The 19,032-nt window shown below is 37.7% G+C and overlaps 1 protein-coding gene across 6 annotated transcripts in view; it reads left to right on the top strand.

Moving 5' to 3' along the window:
• The window catches only part of RALGAPA1 (Ral GTPase activating protein catalytic subunit alpha 1), a 211,789-nt gene that overhangs the window by 15,453 nt on the left and 177,304 nt on the right, over positions 1–19,032 (top strand). For all 6 annotated transcript variants that reach the window (XM_055130478.1, XM_055130481.1, XM_055130482.1 and 3 more), the window contains exons 2-4: positions 8,050–8,160; positions 8,942–8,991; positions 14,874–14,931. In XM_055130478.1, coding sequence (XP_054986453.1) covers positions 8,050–8,160; positions 8,942–8,991; positions 14,874–14,931 — 219 coding nt within the window. The remainder of the gene's footprint in view (positions 1–8,049; positions 8,161–8,941; positions 8,992–14,873; positions 14,932–19,032) is intronic.

Here is a 19,032-nt window from a genome sequence, read left to right on the forward strand (position 1 = left end):
TGTCAGTTTTTTTGAAGGACCCATATGATAGAAATAAATTTTGTGAAAATAGAATAATAGGTGATTAATAAGCTTATTAAATCTGTTCTTTCTACTATCAAATAGATATTATAGAATCTTAATTTCTTTCTTTCTCTCTTTCTCTCTTTCTTTCTTTCTTTCTTTCTTTCTTTCTTTCTTTCTTTCTTTCTTTCTTTCTTTCTTTCTTTCTTTCTTTCTTTCTTTCTTTCTTTCCTTTCCTTTCCTTTCCTTTCCTTACCTTTCTTTCCTTTTTTTCTTTCTTCTGTTATTTGGACCATACCGAGTGGTACTGAGCTAACTCTTGGCTCTGCTCTCAGGGATCACTCCAAATTCTAGAAAATGTGTGTTTAGACAAACCCAACAACATGTTAACTTTACAGCGTACCCTACTTTTTTGCTCCTGCCATCTCCTTGTTTATTTAACAGTATAAGCTGAACTGTAGACAGTGGTAAAGATAATATGAAGATAAGCAGAAACCATATTTTTAAGTCTTATATGTCACAACAGCCACAGATGATGAATACAAATCTCTTGGGTGTCTTAGCCCTTATTTTCTTCCATGTGAAATTGAGAATCACTTGTTAAATTTCTTAGATAGTATTGTTAGATTTTTTAAAAAATTACATTGCATTGAGTCCATAGATTTAATTTTAGAGGAGGTTATTATCCTTAGAATATCTATTTTGCTATCCCAAGGAATCTCCATTTGTTTAGACTTTCCTTCATGTTTATAAAAGCTTTCTGTTTTTCTGTAAGATGTTCTCACTTTGAGGATAAAAGGTGCTGGGCCACACCTGACAGTGCTCAGGGCTTATTCCTGGCTCTGTGCTCAGGGATCAATCCTGGTGTTGCTTGGGGAACATATGTAGTGCCGCCAGGGATTGAACAGGGTCTACCTGGTGCAAGACAAACACCTCACCCCTGTCCCATCTCTCCAGCCCCTTAATTTTTATTTGTTTGTTTGTTTTAGTAATCTGGAACAATTACATTAAAAGTCAGTGTTAAATAGTTTCTAGGATGTAGTTTGGTGGAGCACATACTTTGCATGTATGAGAACTTGGGTTTGATTCCTTCAATTTAAAAAAGGGGGCCGGAGCGATAGCACAGCGGGTAGGGCGTTTGCCTTGCACGCGGCCGACCCGGGTTCGATCCCCGGCATCCCATATGGTCCCCCAAGCACTGCCAGGAGTAATTCCTGAGTGCAAAGCCAGGAGTAACCCCTGAGCATCGCTGGGTGTGACCTAAAAAGCAAAAAAATAATAATAATAAAAATAAAAAAGAATAATGTCCTGTTTGCTACCCAGATAGCATCTGTGAACACTTATTAAGGTGTGGTTTCACATGAGATGATCTCCCTTTATATATGGTATATAGAACTGGATAAGGGAATGCAATGTTTGAAATGGGGGTGAGGGGGAAGATTTCCTAGATCACTCTTGGCCCCAGAGTATAGAGGAGAAGAGCAGAAAAGGAAAGAAATTGAAGGGGAAGGAAAAGATTAGATTAGAAGCAGGGGTCAAGGGATCTAAATACATTGGTGGAATAAAGGAATGGTATAGCTAAATATCCAAGCCACAAACAGCTCAAAACAAGAGATCCAGACTTCAATAACCAAAATTAAAAAATTTCCTGTCAAGGTGGCAGGTAGGGGATGGGCCTTCGGGTAGGTTGTTGGGAACAACCTGGGAATCTAGGTGGAGAGAAGAAGACACTGGTGATAAGATTGGTGCTGGAACGTAGTGTGCCTCAAACCCAATATGGATTTGTAAATCATGGTGCTTTAGTAAAAATTTTAAAATATGTGATTTAAAGGTCAAGACTAAAGAATTCTTATTTGAATATAAATAAATGATAACCTGACTCTTCAAGCCTGTCTTCTACCTTGAATATGTATCTCACTTGTGTCTCTGTTTCTTTGCTTATTTACATTCTGGAGAATTGAGAAACCTGTGTTCTCTCTTGAACACGTACTTCTCTCTTTTGCCCCCTCATATCTTTCTAAATGAGTTTCAATAAAAAATAATTGTGCTTCACAAAAAAAGTAAATTACTATATATTTTAGTAAATTTTAAATAATTCAAATTCTTCAGTTTAAATCAAGGGGTGGGGGGAAGCAAATACAATCAAAATACTGGCATAGGGAAGACTCTTTAACTACCACCAGTTATGGTGCTGGAGAAGTAGTATAGTGGTTAGGGTGCTTGCCTTGCACCCAGTATTACTGGACTAAGCAGTGGCACTCTCTCTGGGCCTAGCATTGAATTGTTCTGCCCAGCTGGAACCTTCAGCACAACTTGGAAAGATGCTTTCCCGTGTCCCCAGAAATCAAAGCTATTTGCTTTGGTATTAGTGTGTGGGATCACTGCTATATTGTTTAGAATCATCAAAAATTGGAACCAATCTAAAATCTAATTATTTAGGCATTGATTTCAGAACTTAGATGTATTCCTATATTACTGAACACTGGTACCTCAGCATTGTAGCAGTTTAATTATTACTGAATAGGCTGACCTTTTCATAGGAACACAAAATTTTTGTTGCTGTTGTTCTGTATTGTTTGGGACCACATCTGGTGATGCTCAGAAGTTATTCCCGGCCCTGCACTAAGAAACCATTCCTGACGCTACTTGGGGAACCATATGGGATGCAGGGTCAGCTGTGCGCAAGGCAAGAGCCTTATCTGCTATACTGTCTCTCCAGCCCGAAACACAAACTACTTCTAAGATACGGTTCTTATCACTATCTTTGAGAGGTTTTTAGGAGTGAACATTTTTATGGAACAACTCATAAATGTTAATGGTCATCGGTAATATTTTTTTACTTTTATATGTGACCAAGCTTTTTCATGTTACCTTAATCCCCTAACAGGTTTCTGGGGAAAAAATAGTAATTAATCCCCAAAGAAACTTGAATATTAAGTTGCAAAGTGGATGGGGAGGAGAAAGTGTGGGTTCTGATTCCAGCTGTATTATTTACTTTAAACACTTTGCATGTCTATAAAAATAAATAACATCTCAAATATTATTTGGAAATGATAGATTACATAAAAATGCTTTTAAAATAATTTATGGAATACTTTAGAACATTAATTTTATTTGAAAAACTTTTTTACTTTTTAAACACCATGGTTTACAGAGTTATTTATAATACAGGTGTTATGGACTTTTGATATTCTAGCACCAATCCCACCACCTGAGTGGCCTCTCTTCCACCCTTGTCCTCGTTTTCTAAAAAAACCCTCCAAGTATGCCCCCTTAGCAGATACATAATAAATTGTTTTAGATTGTTTGTTACAGCCAAATGACTGAAAGAGTTAACAAAAATATTTTAGTACAAGAAAACTTTTGCAAATTGTTATATCTCACGATGGAATTGTTAAGTCTTTGAGGATTTACTAAGTTGTTTGTTTCTAGTTGAGCCTTCTGTGTTGTTTTGTTTGTTGAGTTTAGTTGGCTTCTATGTTACTTTCTCGTTAGTACTGTGGTATGGAGGCTGCCGGCCTCTACTCCTAGAGGACCCCAGAGTTCTCAGTCCAACATTCTAGTACCTCGTGTTTATGCACTTGGTGTTGCTGCAGATATTCTTAGTGAAGCTGTGCAGTTAGGCCCATTGGTGTAGCCACAGCAGGGGGAACATAGAATTTTAATTGGAGATCTTAAAAGTGGTAAAATTGAATTGGATGTCATTACCTCCTCAAAATCAAGTGAAAAAAAATTTTTTCCTAATAGGGGGCTGGGAGTTAATACAATGATTAGGGTGCATGTCTAGCACGCAGTGGAAGTGGGTTTAGTTCCTAGTATCCTTTGGTCCTCTGAGCATTACCAGGTGCATCACTGGAGGTTCCCTGAACACCACTGGGTTTGTCCCATGCAATCTCAGGCACCACAGGGCCTGAGCAATGTCTCGCATCCTCTGGCATTTGCAGTGGATGGCATAGTTGGCTGAGAGTCACCTGTGGTGCTCCAGGCTTCCTGAGAACAGCTTGGGAGACCCCCACAAAAAAGTCGGATAGGAATCCACACGAATGATCTGAATAATGGCCATACTTCATTATTCTCAGTATATTATACAAACTGGTTAAAGTGAACTGATAAGTTTCTTTTGGGTGGCCAGGAATTTAACTCACTAGTAGAGTGCATAATTTGCACATAATAATGACTTAGATTGGATCTGTCACATACACACAGAAGTTACATTTTGGTTTAACAAAAGGTAATTGAATGAAAGGAAGTAAAATTTGTTGGTATTTTATTTCAAACAAATACTAGGAAATTCTTCAATTTCCTAGTATTCAATTTCCTACTAACTTACTCATTAAAATATTTTTAATGAGTAAGAATCCTTAGTGAAGGATTCTTAAAATCCTTCAATTTCCTAGTATTCAATTTCCTAGTAACTTACTTATTAAAATATCCTAATGTGACACTTGAGGAATTTTATTTGTGGAAAAACTAATTGAAGTCTGGAGCCTTTTTTGCTGCTTAAAGTTAGTATTCCCAAAGGTTTCCAAAGCATTCCCACTCCTGAGTCACTTTTTTCTGAGAGATTTTTCCAAGTCATTCCCAATTCTGAGTCATTTTTTTTCTGTCTTAGAGATTGCAGTCTGACTTTGTGGTTGGAGTAGGACTTAATTTACTTAAGTAAATACAACTTCACAAGCTGCAAAGTAGATGATTTTTTTTTCTGAAAAAATAGGAGAAAAATTTGAACCATCGCACTTTTTTTTTTCTTTTTAAATGTCAGTTATCAGTTCAGCACTACACAAAGCACTAAAGCTCAAAGGCATGCTTTCTGCTCCTAAAAAGGATCTAAATCTTGGGTTAGAGAGAGAGAATACAGGGATTAAGGCACTTGCTTCACATTTGGCTGGCCCCTGATTCAATTTTCTGTGTTATGTATGGACCTTTGAGCACCTTCCAAAATGATCCTTAAGCTGAAAGCCCTGACCACTCATGGCCCAAGGAACGCCCTCTCCAGCATCACCACAGTTCCCCCACAGGGCATCCAAATCTTGAAGAAAATACTATTATTTAATATTGTATATTTAGCAGTTTTATTGACCAAAAGTATTAAAGGTATTTACAAAACAGCAGTATATTAAGGGGATCACTTCTTTTTTTGCTTTTTGGGGGTCACCCAGCTACACCTAGGGGTTTCTCCTGTCTCTGCACTCAGGAATTACTCTTGGCAGTGCTTAGGGGACCATATGGGATGCGGGGGATTGAACCCGGGTCTGCCATGTCCAAGGCAAACAAACAACCTACCCGCTGTACTAGCGCTCCAGCCCCAAAGAGGATCACGTTAGAAAGGATGAGAATTTGCGTTGAAGTTTAAAAATTAAAACTTTGTGTAATCATTTTTTGGGGAGCCATACCTGGCTGTGCTCAGGGCTTACTCCTGGTTCTGCACTCAGGAATCACTCCTGGTGAGACTCGGGAACCATGTAGGGTGCTGGGGATCGAATCCGGGTTGACCACATGCAAGACAAAGCATCCTATACTTGTACTATTTCTCCAGCCTAGCCATAATCTTTCTTATAGATTTCCTTTTTCACTTTTTTTCTTGTTATTATAGTGAAATCCTCAAAACTTTTTATCCATTTTTATGTTTTCCCCTACTTTTCTCCAGTGTGTCAGTTTTGTGAATTTGTGACCTATTATTTTATAATAGATTTATTTACAGATTAAAGTAGAACCAAAAAAAGCAAAGTAGTCTAATTCTGAAGCACTATTTCATAGTAGCAAGAATGTAGTTTCCAGGTTTTGTTAACATTCTGTTTGGGAAGGAAATTCATAGAGAATTCCTTGGCTTCTAAATAATGTGGCAAAATCTTGAGTTGATTCATATTTGTTTTTGTTTTGATTTTTTTTTTGCTTTGTTGTTCTCATTTTGTTCTTCCTTCTGGGACATTACTTGCCTTTGAAACATTAATTTCAGGAACTATAGAGGTAATTATAGTAGCCCATTTTATTTAATTTTATAATTTTGTTTTTCTAACTATTCTTTAGGAATATGGAAACTTCCTTGTTTATCTCAGTTGTACATATTATTTTGAAAGTCTGTAAACTGTTATTTGTTACTATTTTAACCTCTTTTAAGCAGATGATAACTACTATTAATTAGTTTCCTATTTTTCTTACTATTGGAGCTGAAAAATATATAGATTTAAAAGCATAAGATTTAGATTTAAATAGTGTGGAGTTTAAATCCTGACAGTGCTTACTACCGAAGTTAAATATATTTCCTGATCTATGAAATAGGTGTATGACATGCTTCCTAGTGTTGCTATGAGGATTACAGTAATTATTTTCTGTGAAGCACCAATAAGTATTTGTTTGTTTGTTTGTTTGTTTTTTATTTTTTTGCTTTTTGGGTCACACCCAGCGATGCTCAGGGGTTACTTCTGGCTTTGCACTCAGGAACCACTCCTGGCGGTGCTTGGGGGACCATATGGGATGCTGGGGATCGAACCCGGGTCGGCCGAGTGCAAAGCAAATGCCCTACCCACTGTGCTATTGCTCCGGCCCCAGCACCAATAAGTATTATATCCTGTAACAAACATTGATTTTTTTTTTCCCAGCTGCCTTTTTAAAGTTCACTTTTTTTTTTCTTTTTGGGTCACACCCAGCGATGCTCAGGGGTTACTCCTGGCTTTGCACTCAGGAATTACTCCTGGCGGTGCTTGGGGGACCATATGGGGTGCCGGGGATCGAACCCAGGTCGGCCACATGCAAGGCAAACGCCCTACCCACTGTGCTATCTCTCCAGCCCCTAAAGTTCACTTTTTAATTGTAAAAAATTATTTTTGTGAATACATCTGAGAATAGGAAGTATATAAAGTAACAGTATGTAAAGATTCTTTTTTTTTTTTTTCGGCTTTTTTGGGTCACACCCGGCACTGCAGAGGGGTTACTCCTGGCTTCGCACTCAGGAATTACCCCTGGTGGTGCTCAGGGGGCCACATAGGATGCTGGGAATCGAACCTGGGTTGGCCGTGTGCAAGGCAAACACCCTACCCACTGTGCTATTGCTCCAGCCCCCAGGATTGTTTTAACTTATATCAAATTGCTTTAAGCTTAGTCCAAATCAGTTTTTTTTTCTTTATCCTTCCATGCTTTGTGTTGACCTCACTCTGTGGATTTGTATATACCTAGAATGGACTTCCCTTACAACCTCATCACTATTAAATCTAAGGTCCTTCTTAGACTTAAAAGTCTTTTCTAGGCCAGGCTTGTGATTCAGTGGTAAGTGTATGCCTTGCATGCATTTGATCCCTGGCAACATAGACATACACAAATACACAGACATGAACAACTAATAAATTGTCTTCAAGTTATAAGTTATCTGTTAAGTTTTTCTCCCTCCCAGGCCCACCCCCCTTTTGAAAGTAATTTTGTTTATAAATTGACATTATACTTTCTTCACTTTCAGTATCTCTAATACTTTTGTTTGTGCATACAGTTAAATATTTAGTTTTGTGTATTCTTTACTATGTATGCTGGTATTCCTTTTAGGGAAACTTTTAGTTTAGCTATTATTTATTGGCAGCTTTTAGTTCTCTTATAGTATTTTGCCCTTTTAATTTTGTTTACGGCAGTGGGAGGGGTGCAGTATTGCTAAGTACATGTTTATTTACTGTATAAATGTGGTTTAGATTTTATTTTAGAAATGATGATTTTTAGACATGAGAGAATTGAAATAGGACTTGACTTTTTTTTTTTGGTGTTGTTAATATTTTGAACAAATCTTTCTGAGATACTGTTTACATTTAGAAAACAGTCATTATCCTGATTCTGTCAACTTTTCCGGTGAAGGCTAAGTTTGTCAGCAAGGATTCATATATATACTTATATATGAATATTCATATGTATATGAATATATATAGCTAGCTATATCTTCAATAATATGATAGAATGTTGGAAACAGTTTTTGACTTTTTTTTTAAGGAAATTTGCTGCTTTAGTGTTTATTGAACAGGATTTAACATGTAAATAGTAACCGCTTCATATTTTTCTTTCCTTTTTCAGAGAATGCAGAGTCTATTGATCTTAAACAGTTTTTTGATCAACATTTTTCGCATATATACTACGTGTTCTTTGAGAATTTTGTGACTATTGAAGCTAGTCTTAAACAGAAAGGTAAGATGTTAAATCAGTCCTATTTATCTATTTGTTAAATATTTATTTTTATTTTTGACACGATTTATAATACTTTTTATGTTAGAGTTTCATAGAGTATCCCACTACTACACTCTCCATGATAGTGCTCCCACTCAACCTCCACCTCCTCTTCCCTTATGCCCCATATAGTAAATTCATTTCTGTAGATCACTATCAGCTTCTGTTGCCTTTGGTGGTTTGTTATTCCCTTACTATGTTTCTTCCCATTTAAGAGTATTCTTTCTGTCCCTCTCCATCTGATTAATTAATAAGTATCATACATACTAATAAAATCCATAGACATTGAGATATTTCACTTCTTTCTGCCAGACAACCTTATGACCTCCCCCCCCCCTTATCCCCCCACTCACACTATGGGTCAGTAGTAGTATTTTTAATACCAAGAAGGCTTTCTTTCCTGGTAAAGTTATTGTTCCATCACCATTTTTGCTGAGCCCAAGGGGGAAGTGTCATATTTGAACAGTCATTTGTGTATTTTCATTTTCCAAGTTCACTAAAGAGTTCTGAGACATTATTGTGATTTGTTTTCAAACATAAAAAATGGAGTCTTAAGTTCAGTTGAAAAATAGAGAAAGATTATCCAAGTTGTCTCTAATGAACAAAATACGCTTAAAATATTTTACATTTTACTAGAGAATAATTTATTTTAAAATATTCAGTGTTTGAAATAGTGGAACTTTTAAAATGGCTATAAGCATTAAAGGCAAAATATATTTAATTTTTTTTTTTAATTATTTAGGTCACAAGTCTCAAAGGGAGGAATTGGATGCTATTCTTTTTATTTTTGAGGTAAGTATTTGCCATTCTGTGTTCACTTTGAAAATCCTAGAACATTACAAAGGTTATATTGAAATTATGAAGCGTATGATAAGCTGCTGTGTCTCTTCCATTATTTAAAGAAATGAATTGTAAGGAGCCAAAGATATAGTATACCAGGTAGGATGCTGGCATTATGCGGAGTCAATTCAGTATGATCCCCAGCGCTGCATATGTTCCCTAAACTTGTGAGGAGTGATCCTTGAGTGAAGAGCCAAGAGTAAGTCCTGAGCAAAGTAAAGGGCTCAGTTGTATTTTTCATATCTAAAAGAAATATGAAAAAATTTTCACATTTCTAACTTTGTTTTATATCTCTTCTTATAATTTGTACTTTTATAGATATAATTGTCTTGTACATTTAACACCACAAAGTTCAATGTGTTGCAAACAATGAAAAGTTGAATTTGTTGGAAGTCTACAAAAATGGATAGTTTTTAGAAAACCCCAAGACATTTTTACCTGAGAGAGTAAATTTATTGTATTATCCTGTTGATTGTGGTGTGTTAGTAACACACTTGGATGTTATATTGGATACTTAGCAACAGAAGTGGTTATTTTGTTGCCAAAATTTCATACTACATTTTAGATCTTGACCATGGGACAAAGAGGAGCATTACTAACGAAATTACTAGATGGTGGGAAACACAAATTTCTATGCTGGCATCACATGTTAATATGTACCTGAGGAACTTGTATTTTCTGCTTGAATTGTTTTCCTTGCACACTTATATGTATAAAATAGGAGGAGGAGTGGGGTCCACACCAGGCCGTGTTCAGAGCTTATTCCGGCTTCATGCTCAGGGATCACTCCTGCTGGGCTGGAGGTTATTCGGGTTGGTTGCGTACAAGGCAAGTGCCCTACCCACTGTACTATTGCTCCCATACCTAAGATAGTTTTAAATGCTTTCAAAATTGTTACATATTGCTTTGGCTTGGAGTAGGACAAGTCTTCAGTGCTTAATAGGACCAGAGACATAGTACAGCAAGCACTAGCCTTGCAGTGGCTGACCTGGGTCCATTCCCTGACATTCCTTATGGTCCCCCAAGCCTGCCAGGAGTAATTTCTGAATGCAAAACCAGGAGTAACCCTTGAGCATCACCAAGTATGACCCAGAAACAAACAAGCAAAAAATCAACTAGCAGTTGATATTCTGTTTAAAAAAAAAGTTGCTTTTTTTCTCATTCTGATAAACATTAGAGCTCCTTCCTCAAAATCCAGGCAGCTTTTCTGGTGGGGAGAGGGGTTGGTGCGTTCCCAGCAGAGCACATGTCCTTGGAGTGCTCTGTCCTGTGATCCTGGGCCAATCTGGTGAGGGTGAATGCAGTGCTTCTTGAGCGATGTGGTGCCCGGGCCATTTCAGAGATACTCCACAGCCTCCAGGGCCACACCTGCAAACTGGGGTTGGCTGCATGTAAGTCATACATCTTAACTTCTGTACTATCTTCCTGGGCCCCACATCTAGCCTTTTAAAGAATTTATTGCTCTTCATTGTCTTTCTAATAGAACAGTAATGGTACTCTGATCATTACTAAGAATTTAGAAAGCTGAAGATAGGATTAGAGCTTGTGTCTTGAAAAGCATAGTAAAAATTTTGGAAATCAGATTGTTTCTGAATATTGAGCTGTTGATTAAAGATAACTTATTCCTTTGTATCTTGAGTGCTCAAGCAATCTTACATCTGTTTGCTCTATTGATTTAGTTATAGCTGTATCACTGTCATCCCATTGCTCATCGATTTGCTCAAGCGGGCACCAGTAACGTCTCCATTGTGAGACTTGTTACTGTTTTTGGCATATTGAATACACCATGGGTAGCTTGCCAGGCTACCCTGTGGGCAAGATACTCTCAGTAACTTGCCGGGCTCTCCGAGAAGGGTGGAGGAATCAAACCCGGGTCAGCCTCCTGCAAGGCAAACGCCCTACCCACTGTGCTATCGCTCCAGCTCGACCTGTCGTTAAAAATGTTTTTGGTGTAGAATGTTGAACCTGGGGGTCCCAAGTGCAAAGTATGAGCTCCTTCCCTTTGAATTATCTCCTTGAGCCTAAAAAATAGAAAAAAATCTTATAAATATTTTTAAGAATTCCAGAGGAGGTGGAGAGATAGGCCAACAGACTGAGTACATACTTTGCATACTGGAGGCCTAGAATCAGTCCTGTGTGCCACATGGGCCCCTGAGCACTATTGGAAGTGACTGAGTTGCCCCTGAGCACCTCTGAGTTTGGACCAGAAACTAAAGAGAAGAGAGATTCCAGGTGGAAGTAACTGGTGTTGGTGCCTGTTCTGCAGTTACTTATTATTTTGGTTTGGTTTGGTTTGGTTTGGGGGCCATACCTGGAGGTGCTTAGAGTTTTATCTTATCTTTCAGAGATCACTGCTGGTGGGGTTTGGGGGATCATATGTGCTGCTGGGGATTGAACCCGGTCAGCCTCATGCAAGGCAAACACTACCTGCTGTACAATTTTTCCACCCTAGTTGCAGTTAATTCTTATTAATCATTAACCCTGGGGAATTTGTTTATCTTTACCTCTTCAAGTATTTGCATGAACTGTTTTCAAAAAGATGTTTAGAGAAAGAATAAAAACATTCACAGAGAAAGCAAGATAATTCCTGGGAAGAGTTCCTTCCCGACATATATGCATGCCCTATTTCTGGGGACTAAGATGATTGATTAGTTAATAGAAATCCTTTCAGGGTATTTTTTTCTGTTAAAATATTTATTCTTTTATATATTATATATTTTGATTATTTTTATTTATTCTTAAATAAAGAACTTTTTTTTTTTAGTGCTGGTAATTAAACTCAGGGTTTGCTTCCTGTGAAACATTTGCTCCATCACAGTTGGCACCCAGCCCCGAACAGAAATGCCTTTGTCATTAATGCATCACTGCAGTGTGTAATATAAAAAGAGTTATGGTTTTTGTTTTGTTTTGGGGCCATATCTAGTTATACCAGGACTTACAACTGGCAGTGCACTCAGGGATTCATTCCTTGTGGTACTCTGGAGACCATATAGGATGCTGGAGGTAGAGCCCTGGTCAGGTTGGTGCAAGGCAAAAGCCCTCCCTGCTTTACTATCGTTCAGACCCAGGGCTTTCATCTTTTGTTTGTTTGTTCTTGGGCCACACCCAGCGATGCTCAGGAGTTACTTCTGACTCTACACTCAGGAATTACTTCTGGAAGTACTTGGGGGATCATATGGGATGCTAGGGATTGAACCATGTGCAAGACAAGTACTCTGCCCACTGTATTACTGCTCCGGCCCAGCTTTCACCTTTTGATAAAAGTAGTTAAACTATGTGCACCTTAAAATGGTTTTAATCTCTTGCATCATCAGAGAAAATTATAAAAAAAGTTTTAAATTATTTCCTTTTTCTGGAGAAAATCATTATTAATTGGACATAGGGTTTATATATTTTTTCTGTATAGTTAAAACATACATATAATTTTCTTTCATATTATTTTGTAAGAACAATATAGGCTTCTGCATTTTGACCTTATAGGAGTTAATTATAAAGTGTAATTTAATAGTGGTAATTTAGAATGTGTTTGAATAGTTCAGAAGTAATCTTTTCAATTTTCTATAATTTATTTCTTTCCTAAACAAGAACCATGAGGATTATATTATACACACTGATAAAATTTATGTGTCTCATGTAGAACCAGTATTTCTTTTGAATTTTTGTTTTTGTTTTTGGGTTCCATCCAGTGGTGCTGACTTATTCTTGGCTTTGTACTCAGGGATCATTCCTGGTGGGTTTGGGAGATGGTAGGGGGTGCCAGGGATCAAACCCAGGTTGGCCGCATGCAGGGTAAGCGCCCTACCCACTATGCTGGCACTCTGGCTCACAACCAGTATTTCTCAATGAAGAACTTTATAATTTTTTCCTCATCCTCTGGTATGGGATAGAATAAAGAAGATCGTATCGCAGGAAGATGAAAAAGTATAAATTATGTATATCATTCTCTTTAAACTGAACTTTTAGAAATAGGCAAACTGAAGTTGGAATCTGTTTTTCCACATTTTCTTTTTACCTTTGGTTTTTGGGGCCACAGTTGACAATACTCAGGCGTTACTCTTGGCTCTGCACTCAGTAGTCACTCCTGGTGGTACTCAGGGAATGGGAGATGAACCTGTGCTGATGACATATTAGGAAAGTGCTTTACCTGCTGCTGTACTATCTCTCCAGCCCCTGTTTCTTCCATTCTCTATATTACCTAACCTGTTTCATTTGTTGAATATTAAAAAATGCTCCTTTTAGAATGATTACAAGAATTGAGATACCACTGTATAATTTATTTCTCTCCTAAATGAGAACTATGTGGATCGTACTTACTGTTATCATACTTACTGTTTAACTTCGTTATAGAAGTTTATGTGTCTCCAGTGGAATAGTATGCAGCTGTTAGGAGAGGTGAAGCCATGAAATTTGCTTATAAGTGGATAGACATGGATAGTATCATGCTAAGTGAAATGAGTCAGAGAGGGACAGATGTAGAAGGACTGCACTCATTTGTGGAGTATAAAATAACATAACATGAGACTGACACCCAAGGACAGTAGATACAAGGGCCAGGAAGATTGCTCCATAGTTGGAAACCTGCCTTGTGAGCGGAAGGGAGAAGGCAGCTGGAATAGAGAAGGGATCACTAAGAAAATAAGGGTTGGAGGAATCAGTCAGGATGGGAGATGTGTGCTGAAAGTAGATAAAGGACTAAACATGATAACCTCTTAGTATCTTTATTGCAAACTGTAATGCCCAAAAGTAGAGAGTATGGGGAATATTGTCTGCCATGGAGGCAGTGGGAGGGTGGGAAAGGCGGGGTAGACTGGGGATATTGGTGGTAGGGAATATGTGTGCACTGGTGGAGGGACGGGTGTTTGATCGTTGTGTGATTGTAACTCAAATATGAAAGCTTGTAACTATATCTCATGGTGATTCAATAAAATTAAAAATAATTTTTAAAAAGTTTATGTGTCTCATGTAGAACCAGTATTCTTTTCAAAATTTTTTTTATTTTTGGGTAACATCCAGTGGTGCTTAGGACTTATTCCTGGCTATATAAAGTGTTGAGTCTAGTGTTTCACCCCTGAATATTTAAGTTGTTTTTAAATAACAGTAAGAACAGCAGTAACAGAAAGCCAAATAGTGTGCAGAAGAATACCAAGAGAATAGTTCAACAGCTCTGTAAGGCAGCTAGTCATTGTAATTCAATCAGGTGTAACTTGTGAGGAATTTATAGTCAAGATTTGGGAAATAATATATGTAATAGAAACCTGTATATCTGAACGACAGCTCTAGAGTTTATAGATTTTGCTCTCATGCCTATGAGCCATCATTGTTTACAAGAAACACTTTTGGTATCATGAATAAACTCAGTGCAAATATTGATGGATTTTTTGTGGTTAAAATTTTCCCTTGATTTATCAAAACGGGGAAAGAAGTACTCAGAGGAAGTGATACGAATAGTAGTGTAGGGAAGAATTCAGAATGTATCAAATATGTCCACAATGCATGAATTCAAGAATACTAAATAAATATTTTGAAATATACTGGCATTTGTATTTAGTTGCTAAGGAGAAATATATTGTATTTCATTATAAAAATAAGTTTAATTTTCAGTTCCAAGTCTTTGTTATTATTGCTTGTTGTCTTTTGGAGTTTTCAGACATTGGTCATTATATGTCAGTATTAAGATAGTGCCAGTACTATATAATTAGCTCAAAGCTATTTTATATTTTTAGTGCTATCTTTACTCTTAAAAACTTAATTCAGGTTCTTTGTTTACTTTTTTTACATTTTGGAAAATATGAACTAATTTTTTTTTATACTTTATTTTCCATTTTGATTTTTAGAAAATTTTACAGCTTCTTCCAGAAAGAGTTCATCAACGATGGCAGTTTCATAGTATTGGTAAGTAATCTAATTGTATTTCATCTTTAGGAAATGAAGTAGGAAAGAGAAAATTAAAACAGACAGGATTGAAAGACTACTTGTCTGTCCAGACAGACTGTCTGTTGTTCAGAGCTAAGCCAAGAAAGAGGCTTGCTCTTGGAGAGCTCAGCTCTTGAACAATAACAATCACAGTTTCATGACAGGGTTCTGGAATTCTCATTGCAAGGCATCTTCCTGCTCCTGCCCACCCTCCACCCCTCAATTAAAAAGAAAAACAAAAGAGTCAGCCTGTAAGCAATTGTTGGCTTTGGTTCAATGTCTCAAAGATGTTAGAAATGACAATGATTCTTATTCTCTCATGGGGAATATATTAAGATGCACTACTTTTTTGAGATAAACTATTATAAGCTTTATTTTATATGTAAATATTTTTCTTTTTAAAGTCATATTGATTTATACTGTCTATTTTGGGAGCACATGGGAACCTTCTGAGCAGTGCTCCAGAAGCCTGGAACCACTTGAATTGCTCTGGCTGGCTGTGCAATACACCCAGCGCTGCACCCAACAGATACTCAGTGGGGCAAGGGTTGGGTTACATGAGGTGGATACATCTCCACGGCTTTGCCTTATGCTTCTTCATCCGTAATTGCAAGTAAAATCTTCACTGGGGTTTTGAATATGTAAGTTATCCCTATTAGCAAATACAGAAGCAAGGAATACTGAAAATATAGGAGGGATATTGATGGAGGAATGTGTTTGTGTGTATATGTAAACACATACATACATGTATAATAGCGTATATCAGATCCCTTTTGTTGCTGTATTGTATCCTGTTATATGGATATACTATGTAGTATTTTTACATATGTTCTATTAATGGATAATCAGATTGCTTTTATTTATTATACCTTATTTATTTGGGTCATGTTTGGTGGTGGTCAGGGCCTGTTCTGGCTTTGTGCTCAGGAGTGATTCCTGGTGGTCCTCCGGACACCCTCTGCAGTGCAGGGGATCAAATCAGGGCAAACGCATGCATGGCAAGCGTCTTACTTCTGTACTGTTTCTCTTGCCCCAAAACTTGATTATTAATGTAATACTTTGTTTTTTTGTTATTTTCACAAATTTAGGTACATGACTTATAACACAGCTGGTAGTTGTGTTTCACAAATATAAGGTTCCAACTCCATACCCAACCATCAGAGTACCAGTGTCCTTCCACAAGCGTACACATGTCCTCTCCCATTATTTGCACCCCAATACCTTGAATTTTGGGGGTAACAGTTGTGGAACAATTTTTGGGAAAAAAACCTCTCTTCTGTGTCATTGTTTCCATGTAGAAATGCAACAATTTTTGTGTATTTATTTTGTGGACAGACTCAGTCCTGGGAGGTTATTGGATTGCAAGAATTTATTAATTTCTTCTAGGTCTTCTTCTTCTTCAAGCATAAAGTTTTTCATAGTAATTGCAGATAGTCTTTTTTTTTTTTTTTTTTTTGCTTTTTGGGTCACACCCAGAAATGCACAGGGGTCATTCCTGGGTCATGCACTCAGGAATCACCCCTGGCGGTGCTCAGGGGACCATATGGGATGCTGGGATTTGAACCCAGGTCGGCCGCGTGCAAGGCAAACGCCCTACCCACTGTGCTAGCACTCCAGCCCTGCAGATAGTCTTTTGAACATTGTTACTTCTCCCCTTTTTATTTTTGATTTGATTAATGAGAGTTTCCCTTTTTTGTCGGTCCTAATGAAGGATTTGTTGATCTTGTTTAATAAGTGCACATATGTTTATGAGTATAAAGCTTTGATGAGTATAAGGTCCCTTGATCATTAATGACCATCTCTGTCCTTTATGGCCTCTTTTTTTCTTTTTAATTTTTTGGGAGGAGTTTTTTTGGGGACACCCTCAGCAGTTCTCAAAGATTCCTCCTGGCTCTACACTCAAACATTTCTCCTGGTGGTGCTCAGGGGACCATATAGAATACATGCAAGGAAAGTGTCTTATCTGTTGTACTATCTGTGCAGTCCTTTCTTTTAATTTTTATTAAGGGGCTGGAGCAATAGCACAGCAGGTAGGGTGTTTGCCTTGCATGTAGCTGACCTGGGTTCGATTCCCAGCATCCCATACGGTCCCCTGAACATTGCCAGAGGTAATTCCTGATGCAGAGCCAGGAGTAATCCCTGTGCACTGCTGGGTGTGACCCAAAAAGCAAAAAAAAAAAAAAAAAAATTATCAAGACACTGTGATTTACAAAGCTGTTTATAGTAGAGTTGTTTCAGGCATACAGTGTTCCAGTGCCAGTTACACTACCAATGTCCTCTCCACCAGTGTCCCCTCCACCAGTGTTCCCAGATTCCCTCCCTCACTCAAGCCTACCCCTTTGGCAGGCATATAATAAATTTATTTCATATTACTTGTTCCAACAAAATGTAAAAAAATGGCAAAGGGAATTGTTAGAAAATAAATCAATAAAAGTTAAGGTTTTTTTCTGTCATTTCTTTTTTTTTTTCATTTCTGTCATTTCTGATTGTAGTAGTTTTTGATTTTGACTCTTAGACTTTCTTGTGCTTTGCTGACTACCTGTGCTGTTATTTCTTTGCACTCATTGAACATCCTATCATAATGTCACTAGAGACGTTGTCTGAGCTTTAGTGGGTATTGTTCATGTCTTTGGTGATATGCTTTTTTTTTTTTTTTTTTTTTGCTTTTTGGGTCACACCTGGCTCTGCACAGGAGTTACTCCTGGCTCTGCACCCAGGAATTACTCCTGGCGGTGCTCAGGGAACCATATGGGATGCTGGGAATCGAACCCTGGTGTACCGCTTGTCTCTCTCTTTCTGACTCATTTCACTTAGCATGATACTTTCCATGTTGATCCACTTATATGCAAAGGTCATGACTTCATTTTTTCTAACAGCAGCATAGTATTTCATTGTGTAGATATATTCTTTAACCAGTCATCCGTTCTCGGGCACTCGGATTTTTTCCAGATTCTGGCTATTGTAAACAGTGCTACAATGAACATTCGAGTGCAGATGTCATTTCGACTGTACTTTTTTACCTCTCCGGGATATATTCCCAGAAGTGGTATTGCTGGGTCAAATGGGAGCTCCATTTCTAATTTTTCGGGAAGCGACCATACTGTTTTCCAAAACAGCTGAACCAGTCGGCATTCCCACCAGCAGTGTAAAAGGGTCCCTTTCTCCCCACATCACGCCAACAACGGTTGTTTTTTTTCTTTTGGATGTGTGCCATTCTCTGTGGTGTGAGGTGGTATCTCATAGTTGTTTTGATATGCATCTCTCTGATGATTAGTGATGAAGAGCATTTTTTCATGTGCCTTTTTGCCATTCGTATTTCTTCCTTGAGAAAATTTCTGTTCATTTCCATCCCCCAGTTATTGATGGGATTGGGAGTTTTCTTCTTGTAGATTCCAACCAGTGCCTTGTATATCCTTGATATCAGCCCCTTATCTGATGGGTATTGGGTGAATATCCTTTCCAATTCTGTAGATTGTCTTTTGTATTTTGGTCACTGTATCTTTTGCAGTGCAGAAGCTTCTTAGTTTAATATAGTCCCATTTGTTTATCTCTGTTTCCACTTGGTTGGTCAGTGGCATGTCATCTTTGAATATACCAATAGCTTCAATGTCGTGGAGAGTTTTGCCAACCTTGTCTGCAATGTACCTTATGGATTGTGGTCTGATGTTGAGGTCTTTAATCCATTTTGATCTGAATTTTGTGCATGGTGATAGGTCGAGATCTAAACCCATTTTTTTACAAGTGGTTGACCAGTTATGCCAGCACCATTTGTTGAAGAGGCTTTCTTTGCTCCACTTCACATTTCTTGCTCCCTTATCAAAGATTAGATGTTCATACAATTGGGGTTGTGTGTAGGGATATTCCACCCTGTTCCATTGGCATATTATGATACTTTATATTCCACAAATGAGTGCAGTCATTCCATGTCTTTCCCTCTCTTTCTGACTAATTTTACTTAGCATGATACTCTCCCTGTCCATCCACTGATAGGCAAATTTCATGATTTCATCTTTTCTAACAGCTACATAGTATTCTATTGTGTAGATGTTCTTTAACCAGTCACACTCAGGTTTTTTTCAG

Source organism: Sorex araneus, chromosome 3 (genome assembly GCF_027595985.1).
Source record: "Sorex araneus isolate mSorAra2 chromosome 3, mSorAra2.pri, whole genome shotgun sequence".
Classification (NCBI taxonomy): Eukaryota; Metazoa; Chordata; class Mammalia; order Eulipotyphla; family Soricidae; genus Sorex; species Sorex araneus.